This window comes from Bos taurus, chromosome 10 (genome assembly GCF_002263795.3).
Source record: "Bos taurus isolate L1 Dominette 01449 registration number 42190680 breed Hereford chromosome 10, ARS-UCD2.0, whole genome shotgun sequence".
Classification (NCBI taxonomy): domain Eukaryota; kingdom Metazoa; phylum Chordata; class Mammalia; order Artiodactyla; family Bovidae; genus Bos; species Bos taurus.
In genome coordinates this window covers 29,420,638-29,438,524 of record NC_037337.1, presented here as the reverse complement: position 1 = coordinate 29,438,524, position 17,887 = coordinate 29,420,638, and the positions used below count along the sequence as shown (strand labels likewise).

Here is a 17,887-nt window from a genome sequence, read left to right as displayed (position 1 = left end):
GAGAAGTTACCCATGCCAGAAAAACAAGGTTTTTCCTGCTCCCATTTTTCTGCCTTCCAATGCCTTTTTTAAATAAAATGTTAGAAGCACAGGCAGTCTTCCTGCCAAGGAATTCACATGATTCTAATGACTGGATCCTAAAGTGCTGTGAAGATCCCAGCAGAAGGCTGGGGCCAAAGAAAAGGGAATGGTTCTGAGAAATCATATGGAGAGGTCTTGTGAAAGGGTGACCATCTGTTGAACTGGCCCTTCAGTGAGTTCAAGGTCAGTCATCAGAGAAACTGAATGTCCTCTGTGTGCCTACCTTGACCCAGATGCAATAGAACTTTTATAATATCTTTATTTTTTAATAGAAAAAGGACAACAAAATAAAAAGATAATTCTAAGTTGGGATGGGGGGACATTTACTGAAGTTCAGTGTACTTAATGCAGTTTCTGGAGAAGTGGCACACCCAGTCGTAGGATTTAGTGTGACTTTTAAAAAGAGCCTTTGGGGTTGGGATGGCTCTTGCATGCCCAGTCTCTGGAAGTCTCTGTCTAATAATTGCAGAGAGCTTCCTTTCCCAGTATTTCAAAGGCTCCAGCATTCACACAGAGAAAGGATTTTCATCACTAGGGTTCTATGACACATGATCTACATAGAATCTACAATTCTACGACTTTGCTGATGAAGCAGTTTGGTTCTATTAGGAAGTAGCAAGTTTCATCAAACCAAGAGCAGTATACCACAAACACAAAATGAAGAACATTTACTACACTTTAAAGAATCACACCCCGGATCAGTGATTTAGAGAAATTTATAAAATGGCAAGAGTTCAAAATGAACAGAAGCTTTTTAAATTCCTCCTTCCTAGATAGATATTTTTATCTCAGAAATTTCACATGATGTTTCCTCTAACCTTTAAGTGACTCTATGTTACATTACAAGCCTAAACAAAGCATTGACCATGTGCTGTGAAATGACTACTGAAAAAGAACCTATTACCTACACAAAGGCATGCAATACCCTGAGCACCTGGCCACACTGGACCAGAACATTGTGTGAATACAGGAGTGGCACTTAATAAACTGTCTTTTGGGGTCTTATTGAACCCACTTATAGAACCACCAGAACTATTTTCATGTAAAATTTTAAATCACATGAAACATACAAGCCAAATTAGCTCTTTAGCACCTTCTGCATAAGACATGATGTTATACCAGTAACAGCAAAAACTCATATATAAAACATAACTTCAGGATAAACATTATTTTGTGCTTATTTGAGAAATAAAAAAAAGAATTAAAAAAAAAAAAAACAGAACATCTGAACCAAGTTTCTTCAAGTTAGAAGGAATTCATCCCTCTTCTAGTATTTAAAAAAAAGTTTTTGTCATAAAATTAGACCACTTACAAAAGTGATCACTATAAAGAAGCAAAACCAAACCCTGAAACCTCTGACAATAGAGGAACAAAGACACAGTATGCTTCCACTCTTAGAGAATCCCAACAAATCCAGGCTACCCCAGCAGAGTGAAGAGCAGAATTTAGGTCAAGGGGCCAATTAGCATCACAGGCAGTGACAAGTTGCTACCTCTTTCTGCCCAGTCCTGTTTCCTTTGAGAGTCCTATGTTCAGCAACCATGGAGGCAGCTTTAGAGCATGCCAAAACAAACGAAAAAATTTAAGGCATTTACAAAATATTGCTTCTAGAAGCAACTACACCCCTAACCCCATAAGTCAACACCACCTCCACACTCCTTAATAACACTCCCAGCTGTACTGTTACAAGGTGAATTGACTTGGCCAAGGAATATCAATTCATTGTTAATTAGCCAGTCTCTGAATAGCACAATCAGATTACCTGTGGGTCGCCTGTGAACACATGTAAAGCATTTTAAACCGGGACTAACCTGGAGGTGACTGGTGCTGGGGCTGAGCTGTGGTCCTCCCGGGCCCCAAGGTCTTTTCCAAAGGTTCCCCGGGCACCAACCGAGGTTGGCCCACTCTGAGGGAGGTCGAGCTGGCCCCTTTGGTCTCCGTGACCTTGGCAGAGGATGGTGGCTCCAAGGTGTCTGCAGAGAGGGACCCAGAGAAAGCACGGCTCCTTCCAGAAAGAGAGTCATCAAGAGCGGCTTCCCCCTCTCCAGGCAGTGAGGAGAGCCGGAGGATCCTGTGATGCTGCTGAGGGCTGGGGAGCCTTGGAGAGAGAGGTGAGGGAACAGGTGACATCCGTTTGCGCGTGCTGGGTGGAAAGGCTGAATTATTAATTACTGTGCCAAGAGCAGCCAGCACTGGTGGGGGCAGCCTTTTCTCATCACTTCCAGGGTCCACGCCACCACGGGGCAGATCCAGAAACAAGGTTTTACGGCTGCCTCTTCCAAGCCCAGCTCCCCTCCTGCTCCTGGTTTCTGGGAGGGTGTGGGCGCCAATCGTGCCAAAGGGAAAGCCCAGCCGTTTGCCTTCAGCGGCATCATCTAACTTCTCGCTCTCTATCACCTTCAGGAGGACCTTGTTCACAGCCCCCTCAGTGCTGGCTGGGGGGCATTCCCCAGCTGATGGCTGCCATGACCTGTCCCTTTGCTGTTCCTTGTCCAGGTCCCTGGCTCCCCAAGCTCCAGCCTCAGCTCCCGGGAGGGTAAGCAAGTCTGCGCCTGGTATAAACTCAGCTGGGGCTGCTAGGCCAGGGGCAATCTTTCCCTCACCCTCAGGATGAGTTTCGACTACTCGCTGTACCTGAGTGGACAGATCCTGGACTCTGGCCACCACTCTGGAGACAGGCTTCTTCCTATGAGTCCACTCAGCAGCCTTCGCTCTCCGGCCTCTCTCTGCCTCTGGTTCTTTCTCAGGCTCCTTGTGACGTTCACTCAAGCCTGTTTGCTGATGCACCAGCCTGCGAGGGGTTCTCTTCAGCTCTCTAGCTCTATCATCCCCTGGCTCCGTGGAGCTGCAGTCAGGGGGCAGCCCACCTCTTCCCATCCCCGCATCTTCAGAAGGCTTCTTGATGCTTCCCGAGCCAGAGTCAGCATCCAGTGTCCTGGGGACCTCTAGGGTGCATCTCTCTCTCCTCTGCAGGGATGAAGTAAGCGCCCCATTGAGGAGCAAGTTGCCTCTCTCCTCCAGAAGCCAAAGATGAGGCCTTGTTCGAGACAGAGGAAGGGAACTGCTGGAATAGACCTGGTCCTTCCCCAGCAGAGGAACCAGTTCCTGTCCTCCATGCCCCTTTCTTCTTGTCCTCTTCTGCAGGGAGCTTTGAGAGAGCCCCTCAAAGCTCTCTCTCCTTCCACCAAACCTCCGGGCCTTTTTGTTCCTGTGGGAGCTCCTCTTGTTGAGACAGCCCACGGCGGGCTCCCCCAGCCAGTCACCAGCACTCTGGAAACAGTCATCCTCGGAGGCCAGGCTCACAGAGAGTTCAGGCAGCTTCCCCTCCTGGTTCCCCATCGTAATCCCCAGGATGTGGTCTGAGCTCAGCAGACCAGCCAGCAGTCTCTCCCTCTCAGCAGTGAGTTTGTACAGCTCAGTCAGAATGTCTTTCGTGGGAGTCGGCTTGAAAAAGATGTCGCCTGGATGTTCATTCGGCTGCAGACTGAGGCTGTGGATGTCGGACCCCTCCCTGACTTGGTAGCAGTTATGAAACCCTTTACTGGCTCTGTCTAGAGTTACAGTGTCCTTGTACGAAAATCCTCTGACTTCACCCCTTGGAAGATAGAAGCTGATGTAGCAGAGTTCAGTAATGGGTTTACGCAATTGGAGGGTGCAGTGAGTGCCTTCCATTATGCCTACCTAATTATTCATGCCTCGGAGATGCTGGTCTGTGGTCAGGCTTCTGAGGCTTCAGTGGTGGGGCATGTGATGGTGGCAGTGTGGGGAAAGCAGCTGACAGTCATCTCCAGCAACCAGACTGCCTGTGAGGGAAACGGGAGGAAAGCGGCTAGTCTAACAGTCTGCAGGAATCACATACCGACAGAAATCAAAGCATTACCGGTCTTACCCTTCCTCTCTGGCTGACCTCAATCAACTCAAGACATCAGCCAGAAGGCTGATTGTAACCTCTTCCCCGCTCCCAGCCCACCCTTGACTAGCAAAGCTTTTCTACAGCTGAGAATAGGAGAATGCTCTAATATTAGCCCCAAGACAAAAGTCCCTTTGCCCCTTTGCCCTATGTGGGAACTTAATGTATACCCTAAGCAGGTCTCTCAACTTCTCAAGGTTTTGTTTAGGTTCTTCTATAAAACAGAGGTAACATACCTCCCAGAAATCCTGAGGAGAGGGATCTTTGAGATCCTTAGAAAACATAGGCATTTTAGTAACTCGGATTTGGAAGGTTACTTTGCAAAAATGAGTCAAACCTTTTTACTCCCCAAGAAGCACCTTCTAAGATTTGAGATTATGGATCAGATGGTAAAGAATCTGCCTGCAATGCAAGAGACCTGGGTTCCATCCCTGGGTCAGGAAGATCCCCTAGAGTAGGAAATGGCAACCCACTCCAGTATTCTTGCTTGGAGAATCCCATGGACAAAGTACCTGGTGGGCTACTGTCCATGGGGTCACAAACAGACATGACAAGCAACTAACACACATTCTATTTAACTTAAAGAAATACGGAGGAAAGATATTAGCCACAAATCTGACATCTCTTCTGGACACAATTCATGAATTCTGCTAAAAGAGCTAAAAGTGAAAATGCTTAATTTTAAATTTAAAAGAAGTAACTCAGGCATCTTAATCAGGTTCTCTTTGTTTGTTTTTTTGTTTTCCTACTTCTTGCCTATCTGAAGTCAAATGGAATGGCAGAGAAAAAGGAAAAATCTGTAAGCTATTGCTGGCCCTGTGTGGACTTTCAATCAATGACTTCACCGTCAAAGTGGCTGAAATGTCACATTGATGGGGAAGGCAGCTGCTCTCTCCTGTGATGTGAAGTATCCCAGGGGCATCTCTTTGGCTAACATCCCTCCACACAACCATGAGTTTAGAATTCTATATTATGATACTTCATTTCTCAAATGAAGGCACTGCCCAGTCTTCAGGACTTCCAAGCTTAAAAACAAATCCCCCGGGAAGGGTAACACAATAACCATTTATTAAACATTGATGTCTTCAGTGACATCTCAGGTCTGTACATAAAACTACATTTTGAGTGTAGGAAGAGAGAAAGGAGGAAGAGTCTTTTAACAGAGACTCCTTACTGAAGACATATGAAAATAAGAAGGATAAAATGAAGGTAAAAAGAAAAAAAAAAAAAGAAAAAAGTAACCATCTGGTCAACCCAGAAGTTCCAGAACTACTTGGGGTACTCATAGGGGTTAAAGGGCAAGAAAAGAGGAAGCAAAGAAGAAATGGGAGGCCAGCTGAGGCCTTGCCTCTCTCACGGCTTTCTGTGGGATTGTTCTCATTCAACTATAATATCTCTGCTGCTGCTGCTGCTGCTAAGTCACTTCAGTCGTGTCCGACTCTGTGTGACCCCAGAGACGGCAGCCCACCAGGCTCCCCTGTCCCTGGGATTCTCCAGGCAAGAACACTGGAGTGGGTTGCCATTTCCTTCTCCAATGCATGAAAGTGAAAAGTGAAAGTGAAGTCACTCAGTCGTGTTTGACCCTCAGCGACCCCATGGACTGCAGCCTACCAGGCTCCTCCATCCATGGGATTTTCCAGGCAAGAGTACTGGAGTGGGGTGCCACTGCCTAAAACTTGTCTAAAATGTTCATTCCTGGCCTTTCTTAAAGGTGCCTATGTATATAGATTCTTAATACTTAATAGTACAAACTCTCTGAATATATCTAAGAACACACTTTGGAGGTGGTTTTTTTAATTCAGAAGGGGTAAAACAGTCATAAACAACCAGTTATAAAAGCAACTGCATAGCTGCCAATATCCACTCTTCATGATGCTGAGCACTGAGTTCAACCTAGGAATTGTCAAAAGAACTGAAGTGAAGCTGTTGAAGTGCTATTATTCTAAGTTGCACAAAGATGGGAAAGGTCTTGTTTTGCCTTCAAGCATCACTCTCCTCTAGTTCTTACCCTCTCAGTTTCCCTGGATTAGAACAAGTGTGTGATGTGGGAGAAGGGGAAGAGTCAAAGTTTTTTTTAAATATATATATATAATCTGTTCACGGAGAAGGCAATGGCACCCCACTCCAGTACTCTTGCCTGGAAAATCCATGGACAGAGGAGCCTGGTGGGCTGCAGTCCATGGGGTCGCTAAGAGTCGGGAATGACTGAGCAACCTCACTTTCACTTTTCACTTTCATGCATTGGAGAAGGAAATGGCAACCCACTCCAGTGTTCTTGCCTGGAGAATCCCAGGGACAGGTGAGCCTGGTGGGCTGCCATCTCTGGGGTCGCACAGAGTCGGACACGACTGAAGTGACTTAGCAGCAGCAGCATAATCTGTTCAAAGTAGCAGCACAAAGTTCATGCTATGATTTCAGATGAAACCATGACTGCCTATTTTAAAAGTCTATGCCCTAAGAGAGGGAATTCTATGTATATATTGAATATATACGTGTGCACACTTTTATTTTGCTATCTCATTTAACAAACATATTTCCATTTTACAGACGAAGAAATTAAAATTCAGAGAGATTAAGGACCTGGTCTAAGGCCATATGGCTCAAAAGAAGGAAGAATAAAACCTACATCTGTGTCATTTCATGGCTTTGTAGGTAAAGTGGCTCCTTATTTACTGCCTTCTAATGATGAACTAATTTTTCAAGAAATTTGAATAGAAGAGTTCCTTTATTTTGCTAGCTTGGTATTACTAACATTATTTCTTCAAATATATCTCGCTACTTTTACTACTCATGTTTTGGCATGTCTGATCAGACAAAATGCTTTTCTCTAAGGCTGTCCCTTAAGCAATATAATTCAGGGTCAGGGCACCAGAAACTCATTGCATCTGTACCTGTCAAGTAGAACTCTTAAAAATTCTAATACAGAAAATAAAGACGAACAGACTCATATGAAGGCTGTATCTTTTGTGAAAATTATAAACATACAGTGCTCTTTTATAGGGTTAACTACTTTTTTCTCCTTGTCTTTATAAGTCTTGATTATACACATGGAGAAAATGTCATGGTTAGTATTATGTATATTAGTCATGGTTGGGAAACTAAAGCCAAGTTTTAGGAAATTATGAGATTGGATTTTATAGCAATAAAACCACAATTCAAGGCATAAAGCTACTATTAAAAAAAAAAAACACACACATAGAAATTTCAATACAGAATGCTCTTTTTGGTGCCCATGTCTAAGGCCAGGGAGGTGCAGAACAGAGAGGGAAGAAAAAAAAAAAACGGAAACAGGAATTTGTTCCATGCTCTTGGGAAACTACATTTTCTCCAAGCTGGGCACTGGGGACTAGACGTGTGTTAAAAGACTGACTGAACACAGGCTAAGGAGCCGGAACATCCCAGGAGCCATAGCGAATCATTAAAGAATCCTAAGCAAGGCATGCTGCTTATTTAGATTTGTATTATAGAAAGATCACTCCAGAATCAAAGTGGAGACTAGCCCAACAAGGGCTAAGACTACAGTTATAGGGCTTCCCTAGTGGCTCAGATGGTAAAGAATCTGCCTGCAATGTGGGGGACCCAGATTGGATCCCTGGGTCTGGAAGATCCCCTGGAGAAGGAAATGGCAACCCATTCTAGTATTCTTGCCTGGAGAATCCCATTGGCAGAGGAGCCTGGTGGGCTACAGTCCGGGACCTGATCCTAAGCAGCATTCAAAAGACTTTGGGAAAGAAAATAAACAAAAAACTAACAGACAGACCTTTGGACTAAGAGATAGAGCTCCAGGACTTCCCTGGTGGTCCAGTGGTTCAGACTCCATTCTTTCAATGCTGGGGTCCCAATTTGATCCCCGGTTGCCTGGAGAATCCCAGGGATGGCAGAGCCTGGTGGGCTGTCATCTATGGGATTGCACAGAGTCGGACATGGCTGGCAGCAGCAGCAGGAAACTAAGATCCTGCATGCTACCCTCCTACAGGTGCAACTGGGTAGCATGTGCATGGGAAAGCCCCAAAGAACACTGAAAAAGCTCCGAATGTTGACATTAAAACCACAACCAACAGAAGACTGATTGGAACTTTCAGCTTGAACTAAACCAGGTTGGCTGCCTGAAAAGGGGAAAACATTACTCAGAGTGCATAATATTCCAAATATTCAGGATGCAACTCAAAACTACTCAGCAATACAAAGAACCAGGATGCAAACAGTATGGAGTTTGGATGGGTCACGGGTTTGGATGAAGTTACTCAAGGAGAGTATGCAGACTGAGAAACGGTTACAAAGTATAGCACTGGGAACACAGATATTAAAGGAATAAATGGAGGGAAAAGAAACTGCAAAAGAGGCTGAGAAAGAAATAAGAAGTAAGATAACTCCCAAATTTTGTATCTAAATAAACTAAAGTTCAATAGTCTGAATTACTATGCTTTTATTGTAAGTTTATAAACTCTAGATTTAAATCTTTCAATCAGTGTAGCCAAACTAAAACCCACATCTCAGAAGCTAAAGCTATATTAAACCATAGGGTTTCCATAATATTGGTAAGGTGTTATGGAAAAACCTGTAATACGGATTGAACTTTTGGCCAACCCAATCCTATTAATGGCAAAAGTTTCTTTCTCCCTTCTCTGAGAGTAACGGAAGTCACATATCCAGTTGCATCCATAAATTCTTAGTTTCAGCTTTATCTATCATCCCTTCTCAAAGACCTGCTACATTTTCCTCTACAATTATCTTTACTACATTTCTTTTGCAGAGAAATACCATAAAAATAGTAAAAATCACATGGTATCATACCATGATGGAGACCATTTCAACCAGGGATCAAAACATAGGGGCATAGAAAATGAAAGGTGTAACTTTGAGGTTATAGATCTCAACACTGGCTGTGGTGCATGGCAGGATACTTGGCAAAAAGAAGTCCCCATGAATTGTCAAAGAGAAGAGTTTCATTCTTACAGTCCTGAAAAAAAATTTTTTTTTAGCGTCACAGAGGTGTTGCTGCTTCCAAGATGAAATATTATTCTACCAGATTCTGGGGGTCCAAATCCAGATTTAAATGTTCATGCCATGTGTTCAGAATTCCTGAGCTTCCAATGATCATAGAGAAGGTGTTCCTATTTCTTCTCTCTCTGGGCCTTATCATTTAACAAAAAATTTCAGGCAAAAAACATTATCTGCAGTGGAAGGTAGGGACTGAGAACAATAGTTTAATAATAAGGGAGAATTTGTTGAAAAGAACAAGTACTTCCACTGAGTGCACAAGAACACACGTTTTGATATCCTAGTGGCACAAAGACAATCTAACTTGCTTGAATTTGGCAACCACAGTGCATCTTAGAGGAAACTCATGGAAAAGAAAAGATAATTTCATGTTTTCTGGTCCAAGGATGAATTTTAGAATCATTGGAACATCCAAATTTAAGATAGATGGTTGCAAAGAAATACAAACATTTTCAAACTTACTTCCCCATTCTCTTCCACAGTTTGAAATTATTTTTATCAAAAAAACTCATTGTGTACATCCCCTACTATCATCAGTGAATAATTATAGAACTGCTTTTGGAGCATGGAGTAACTATCTGTGGTTCTCCCTAAATCTCCCTCTCTCAGTCAAGAACAGACTATCAGAATTCAGCCATCAGTCTAGCATCCCTGCCAGTGTCTGGATCTGGATAAACATACCTCATGTTCTTTCTTCCTTCAAATTTTAGGTCCTCTGTAACACGAGAAATTTAATTTCTAAGCTTCCAATCCACTAACCGAAAATACTACTTGGTGATACCTACAAGATGACCAAAAAACTACAAACTGCTTCCTTTTTGCAGAAGTCTGCCTTGAACAAATGAACTTCAACCTCAGCACTCCAGGATGCTCCACATCAAAAGAAGGCTTCTGAGCAGGGCAAAAGCGTCTCTGGGACAATCCATTAACAAGTCAGAGTACAGTACAATGTCGGATCATTTCATGTATTTTCCATCTGAGAAGCCAGAGCAAAGGAACTGTCAGTCTTAGGAGTGGAAAAAAGAAAAAAAGCAAAATACAAGGAAAGGGACTTCCCTGGTGGTGCAGTGGATAAGAATCTGCCTGCCAATGGAGAGGACATGGGTTCAGTCTCAGAAGATCCCACATGCCACAGAGCATCTAAGCCCATGTACTATGACTACTGAAGACTGCACCCTCTAGAGCCTGAGCTCCATCACAAGAGAAGTCACTGCAGTGAGAAGCCTGTGCACCACAACGAAGAACAGCCCTCACTTACAGCAACGAGAAAAAGCCTTTGCAAAGCAAAACAAAGACCCAGTGTAGCCAAAAATAAAATAAATAAAATTTAAAAAAAATAAAGAAAGGACTATGAAGTGGGATTATACACAATTCCATGCTGAGTTCATAGACCTATTTCAAGCAGCACTGCCTCACTCTGCTTTGACTAACACACAGCAGCTCTGCAGATGCCACACACTAAATTATACATCTTAATCTGGTCTACCTAGTGACCTTCTCTGCTTGTGCCCACTGTGAAAGCACTTTGTTCCCTGGTAAGTCTTCAGGTCTTTCGTTTCCTCTAGCAAACTCCGGGCAGCCAGTCTCTCCAAAACAACACTGCTGGGCTGATTTCTTCCCTGACTCTTTCCAGTAAGCAAGTACATGATTTTTCTCTACCCCAAAGGGAAAGATCTGTTGTGCCTCATCATAATAGGAAATTATTGCCTTTAGCAGATGCTAGTCAATGCTCATGACATTATTTCACCAATGCCTAAAATTAGATCCAAGAATTAGCTGCAGTCATTCTGTCTGTTTACTGTAGATTTCCTAATTGATTCTGGGCCTAAAATGCCAATGCAAAATCTTTTTTTTGCTCAGTCATTGGCCCAGACATGCCCTGTGACTCCATCTGAGTCCGATATTACCAATATAGATTATCTATAACTTCCATTTTTTAACTGGAAATTGTCCCTCTCCATACAGATTCACACTCTGTCCTTTTACACACCAATTTAAGCACCAGGAGACTGACTTTTTTGGACTCAGTCTCATCTGGAAAATCCCATGGACGGGAGCCTGGTGGGCTGCAGTCCATGGGGTTGCTAAGAGTCAGACACGACTGAGCGACTTCACTTTCACTTTTCACTTTCATGCATTGGAGAAGGAAATGGCAACCCACTCCAGTGTTCTTGCCTGGAGAATCCCAGGGATGGGGGAGCCTGGTGGGCTGCTGTCTATGGGGTCATACAGAGTCGGACACAACTGAAGCGACTTAGCAGCAGCAGCAGCAACATCAACAAGCTCCCCTGCACTCTACCACTAGGTTTAGCCACTGTAGCACCAGGTTAGAAGGCAGAATGGGGAAAGGGTCAGGATATCTACTTCCTGGCTCCCTCCCTCCTAGACCATGGCTTTCTAACAGGTGGGTCCTCTACTCACGAAGACCACAGCGGCTCTTGGGGAGTCCTCCTTCAGCTACAGTTACTGCTTTTGGATACCGTTACTGGTCCCTCCCACTGCTCATTCAGGCCTAGGTAGTTCTGAATTCTGTCTCTCCCATGTGATTTTGGACACTTTAGTGCCTGCCTATCCACCTCCTACCCACCCTAGGTTGGAGCAGTGTCACTGTTCTTCGGATAGAAGATACAAACACAAGGGTAGGTCTGCAATAGCTTGCCAGCTCTTCTCTCCCTGAAGGAATTTTTCTTCAAAGAATTTAAACACAGCGGGAGTAGGAGTACAGGAGTCACAACTAAATGACTACAATACAAAGCAGAAAGAGATCCATTCAATAGACATCAAACAAAAAATCAGAGGTCAAAGAAAGGAGAAAGTACATTAGATTTGCAGGATCAGAAAATCCTTGTAGGAGTACAGGAGTCACAACTAAATGACTACACTACAAAGCAGAAAGAGATCCATTCAATAGACATCAAACAAAAAATCAGAGGTCATACAAAGGAGAAAGTACATTAGATTTGCAGGATCAGAAAATCCTTCAGGAGAAGCTTTTGAAACTGCCTCTCATAAAGGGTAAGATCTCAACAAGCAGAGATTAAGAAAAGGGAAACACAAGAGGAGAAGCATTATATAAGACTGGGAAACTTGCTAACGCGCACAAAGGGAAAAACGACTTTCTTTTTTAGATGTGTATAAGGATGTATGAAGTGATGCCACATCATAAAAAAAAAATGAATCCAGATTGGTAGGAAATTAATGCTAACTTCATAAAAAAAAGTGAGAAACCACTGATGAGTTTTGATCAGGAAAGTAATATGTCCAGGATTAAACTTAAGAAAGATGAATCTAGCAGTAATATCAGAACAGAATAGAGTAGAAAGAGATCAAAAAGAGTGTCAAGAATGAGGAACAAAGGAAAACAGAAAATTCTGCAAAGAAACTGAAAAAGAAACTCTCCAACTAGAAGGGGAGATTAGAAGAACAGCTTTAGATAGTAGTTTTAGCAAAGTAATAGAACACCAAAATATACTGCAAAAAGCAAGAGATAGGCAGATAGTTAAGAGAAGGCAATAAATAATAACCTGTACAAGTATTACAGCTTTGACTTCGTGGTTACTTTTGTTTTTGTTTTTTTAAGACAGAGGAAACTTGAGCATGTTTTTAGGCTGAGAAAAAAGTAGTAGCGAAGAGGGAGCTATTGATGATACAAGTGAAAGATGGGATAAAGTATGGAACAATAGATGAAGGAAGGCCCCAAAGGATGAAGACATGGGCTTGAGGATAAATGAGGAGGATAAGCCTTGACAAGAAAGAAAATCATTTCATGGTCAAAGAGTAGGTCTAAGTTAAAAGGAAAAGACAATGATAAGCAGAAAGTAGTGAAAGTAAGAGAGTTTACATATCACCTTCCCTCGATGGCTCAATTGGTAAAGAATCTGGCTGCAACGCAGGAGATACAGGAAATGTAGGTTCGACCCCTAGCTTGGGAAGATCTCTGGAGAAGGGAATGGCAACCCACTCCAGTATTCTTGCCTGAAAAATCCTATGGACAGAGGAGCCTGGGAGGTTACAGTCCAAAGGATCTTAAAGAGTTGGACAAGACTGAGCACATATGCATGCACACATATATCACCTCATTTAATTTTTTCTTCATAAAAACTGCAATTTTATGATTTTCTTTGTATTCCTACAATGTCACAAGGACAGCACTATGCTAGACTATTCTATAGAAGCAAAACCTCTACCTTTAAAACTCTGATTTGACTAAGAGCCAAAAGCATTCCAAGCTGGGCCTTATTATAACATACTGGAGAATCTCTGAAATAATTATATAGAGGCGAACTTCTGTTCAGTAGAATTATTTTTGTCAATAAATTTCTAGCCAAAGTCACAGCTGGTAATCAAAGAGTAAGAAAAATGGCTCCTTCTTGCAATTTTTACAAAATCAGTTCAGTTCGGTCACTCAGTCGTATCTGACTCTGTGACCCCATGGACTGCAGCACTCCAGGCTTCCCTGTCTATCACCAACTCCCAGAGTTTATTTAAACTCATGTCCATTGAATCAGTGATGCCATCCAACCATCTTATCCTCTGTGGCCCCCTTCTTCTCCCATCTTCAATCTTTCCCAGCATCAGGGTCTTTTCCAGTGAGTCAGCTCTTCATAGCAGGTGGCCAAAATATTGCAGTTTCAGCTTCAGCATCAGTCCTTCCAATGAATACTCAGGACTGATTTCCTTTAGGATGGACTGATTGGACCTCCTTGCAGTCCAAGGGACTCTTAAGAGTCTCCAACACCACAGATCAAAAGCATCAATTCTTCAGCACTCAGCTTTCTTTATAGTCCAACTCTCACATTCATACATGACTACTGGAAAAACCATAGCTTTGACTAGATGGACCTTTTTCAGCAAAGTAATGACTCTGCTTTTTAATAGTTGGTCATAACTTTTCTTCCAAGGAGCAAGTGTCTTTTAATTTCATGGCTGCAGTCACCATCTGCAGTGATTTTGGAGCCCAAGAAAGTCTGTCACTGTTTCCATTGTTTCCCCATCTATTTGCCATGAAGTGATGAGACCACATGCCATGATCTTAGTTTTCTGAATGTTGAGTTTTAAGCCAACTTTTTCACTCTCCTCTTTCACTTTCATCAAGAGGCTCTTTAGTACTTCTTTGCTTTCTGCCATAAGGGTAGTATCATCTGCTTATCTGAAGTTATTAATATTTCTCCTGGCAATCTTGATTCCAGCTTGTGCCTCATCCAGCCCAGCATTTCTCATGATGTACCCTGCATATAAATTAAATAAGCAGGGTGATAATACAGCCTTGACGTACTCCTTTCCCTATTTGGAACCAGTCTTTTGTTCCATGTCCAGTTCTAACTGTTGCTTCGTGACCTGCATATAGATTTCTCAGTAGGCAGGTCAGGTGGTCTGGTATTCCCATCTTAAGAATTTTCCACAGTTTGTTGTGGATCTGTGATCTACACAGTTAAAGGCTTTAGCATAGTCCATAACGCGGAAGTAGATGTTTTTCTGGAACTCTCTTGCTCTTTCCATGATCCAGCGGATGTTGGCAATTTGATCTCTGGTTCCTCTGCCTTTTCTAAATCCAGCTTGAACATCTAGAATTTCACAGTTCATTATTTTTAAAAATAATTTTACTTATTTATTTTTAGTTGTACTAGGTCTTCGTTGTTGCATGGGCTTTTCTTTAGCTGCAAGTGAAGGATACTCTCTAGCTGCAGTGCCCAGGCTTCTCACTGCAGTGGCTTCTCTTCTGCTGAGCATGGGCTCTAGAGCACAGGTTCAATAGTTAAGGCACACAGGTTTAGTTGCTCTGGGGCATTGGGATCTCCCTGGATCAGGGATCAAATCTGTGTCTCCTGCATTAGCAGGCAGATTCTTTACCAATGAGCCACCCAGAAAGCCCTGTTTGTTTGTTTTTTTAATCCATGAACCTAGCCACTCTGATACCCATACGTGCTAAAAGGTGTGAGGGTTGAAGATCCCCCCAAAGACTTCAGAGAATCTTTTCTTCACCTCTCCCTTACCTCTTTAAATCTTCATGACACAAAGATAAATTCCAGCCTGCTATACGATCTCCAAGAAAATATCAGATATCAAGATCCTCAACACATCTCTGGGCTCATGCCTCTACTTGGTTTATATAGTCATCTATTGGAAGTATATGAGTATATTAAGGGAAGAATCCCCTTCCTTGTGATTTTAAAAAAGAATCTGTACATATGAGATACTTACACATTGAATACTTAAGTTTCAAAGGTCAGTGTATGATTGCACGGCATCCCATAAAGATGGGCTTGGCACATTCTTGGTTAAGACAGGCATAGCTTTCTTTTCAAAAATCAGAAGTGTCTTTTTAAATATGTGAACCCATTCTGTGGAGTTTGCTTTTATGAGAAGTTTAAATCAGGAAGAGTCATTGCATGTGTTAAGTCAAGTTTGCATTTCCTAATTAAGGACACTGCTCTCAAATAATGACTTTCCAATTATACAGAATAAAGGATTTAAAATAGACTTTTACATTTTATAGAGGAGAAAAGACCGTGGGAGGGGGCTTTAAGGGCACTCTCTTGTTTAAAGATTCACCAGAGACCACAGACCTGACGGAGGAAGGGAGAAGGATGGGGACTCTCAGAGATAAAGCAACTCTGCCATCTCTTGTTTCCCCTATAGTCCCTCTGTTATGGAAAAAAGAAAAAAAAAACTGTCTCACATTATGCATTCTAAATTTATAAAACATTCCCAAATACTTCCATGAATTATTGTGCATGCTAAGTTGCTTCAGTTGTGTTTGACTCTTTGTGACCCTATTGACTGAAACCCACCAGGCTCTTCTAATCATGACATTCTTCAGGCAAGAATACTGCAGTGGGTCACCATGCCCTACTCCAGGGGATCTTCCTGACCCATGGATCGAACCCGCATCTATTTTGTCTCCTGCACTGGCATACAACACCATAATATGAAATTTGTATAAACTTCTGTAAAAGAAGTTGTGTGGCTCCAATTTCCATTGGAAACATACAACCACTCTCCAAGGCCAATATGACAGATGCCGTCATTGTTGTTTATGTACAGAGAGGCTAAAGAGGACCAGAAAGTTTAAAGTGACTTGCCCCTGATTACACAGCTAGTGAGGAACAGAAGTGGGACTCAAATCCAGGTTATTGGATTCCCAGTTTGGTGGTCTTTCTACTATTCCACTATAGCTGAAAACCATTTTAAGTGCCATAAAAAATTTATTGCTGGATAGACTTTTAAATGCAATGTAGTACTACACAGGATGAAGCAAGTGGGCTCAAAGCCAGTCTTTGGTAAAGGTTTCTCATGTAAGTGTGATCTTTAGAAGACTTTTATGTCTGATTAAATATTCAGAATCCTACAGAGGTCAATAATTTATAGGAAATGGCTTCATAAGGTGTATCAGCTTCTTTTTTGTATTGTTGCTTTTGAAGAAGACATATTGGTATTAAAGATTCACAAACCTTAATCTTACCATGGTGATCAAGATAGGCCCTTATTCATCTTAAATCTAGTGTCAGTTCATAAAATCTGCCATGTGAGTTAGTTATTTTGAAGTGAATTTTGCACAATACCAGTAACTCTGTATAGCAATGTTTAAACAGAAGGATCTTCCAAGAAAGGGATAGGGTAACCCACCACTCCATTCCAACCCAGTGTCAATGTCTGTTTCGGCAAAGATAGTTAGAATCACCACTGTTGTCTGGCAAGCTCATTTTCCTTGGTTGACTAAGAGCCAGGAAGGTAACATTTTAAAGACAATCAATAAGAATCTACAAAAATTTAAAATAGGTGGATTCATATTTGGTTGAGAAGGAGGAAGAAAAGAAAGCAGAGGAAGAGGGAAGATGAGGTGAGGCAACATCTCATGAGGTTTTAAGCACTGCTAGGCCTCAGTTAAGTGCTTCCAATGCCTCATACACTTAATTCTCATAGATCTATGAGATGAGTACTAACAACACTCCCTCTTTACCCATGAGAACCATATAAGCCTAAGTAACTTACACAAAGTCACAAGAACTAGAAATAGAATCCAAGCCTAAACGTCTTAAAAATGTGCATGTAGAAGTTACAAAACAATGCATTTTCTTTCTTTTTTTTTTTTTAAGTATTATATCTTTTTTTTAAATTTTTTTAAAAATTTTGTTTTATTTTTAAACTTTACATAATTGTATTAGTTTTGCCAAATACCAAAATGAATCCGCCACAGGTAAAAACTTCAAGGAGAGAGGTTTCCCAGATGGCACAGTAGTAAAGAATCCACCTGCCAATACAAGAGATGCAGGAGACCAGGATTTGATCCCTGGGTCAGGAAGATCTACTGGAGGAGTAAATGGCAACCCACTCTAGTATTCTTGCCTGGAAAATCTCCTGGACAGGGGAGCCTGGAGGGCTGCAGTACCTGGGGTTGCAGAAAGTCGGACACAATTTAGCAACTGAGCATGCACACACTGGGGAGAGAAAATAAATCTGTTATGGGACACTCGCAGGAGACCTCTAACACCTCTACATAAGGATTATTCTCTTTGATGGTTAAGGCTTCCCTGGTAGCTCAGCTGGTAGAGAATCCGCCTGCAATGCAGTAGACCTGGGTTCGATCCCCGGGTTGGGAAGATCTCCTGGAGAAGGAAATGGCTGCCCAATCCAGAATTCTGGCCTGGAGAATTCCATGGACAGTCCATGGGGTCACAAAGACAGTTGATGGTTAAGACATTATGGCAATTACGCAAGTAAGGCCATGATCTACATGCTCCTTAGCCAGCATGTTAATTATCCATCTGGCAGAAAGGAAAAAGCACATGTAATGTTTACAAAATTCCTGCCAGGAATTCTTCTCTGTTCTAAAAGTATGCAAGTGTTCAGTCTAATGTTTTCAACAGGACCTAAAGAAAGATTTGTCTCACAATG

General features: G+C 42.2%; 1 protein-coding gene across 10 annotated transcripts in view; it reads right to left on the bottom strand.

The window, feature by feature from the left end:
* Positions 1-17,887, bottom strand: part of FMN1 (formin 1) — a 503,899-nt gene that overhangs the window by 459,433 nt on the left and 26,579 nt on the right. For 8 of the 10 annotated variants that reach the window (XR_009496165.1, XR_009496164.1, XM_059890805.1 and 5 more), the window contains exon 3: positions 1,893-3,884. The exons of the other annotated variants lie outside the window; for them this stretch is intronic. Coding sequence is in view for 6 of the 8 variants with exons in the window: in XM_059890805.1 (XP_059746788.1) it covers positions 1,893-3,753 (1,861 nt within the window). In the remaining 2 variants the exon portion in view is untranslated. The remainder of the gene's footprint in view (positions 1-1,892; positions 3,885-17,887) is intronic. 10 annotated transcript variants of the gene reach the window in all.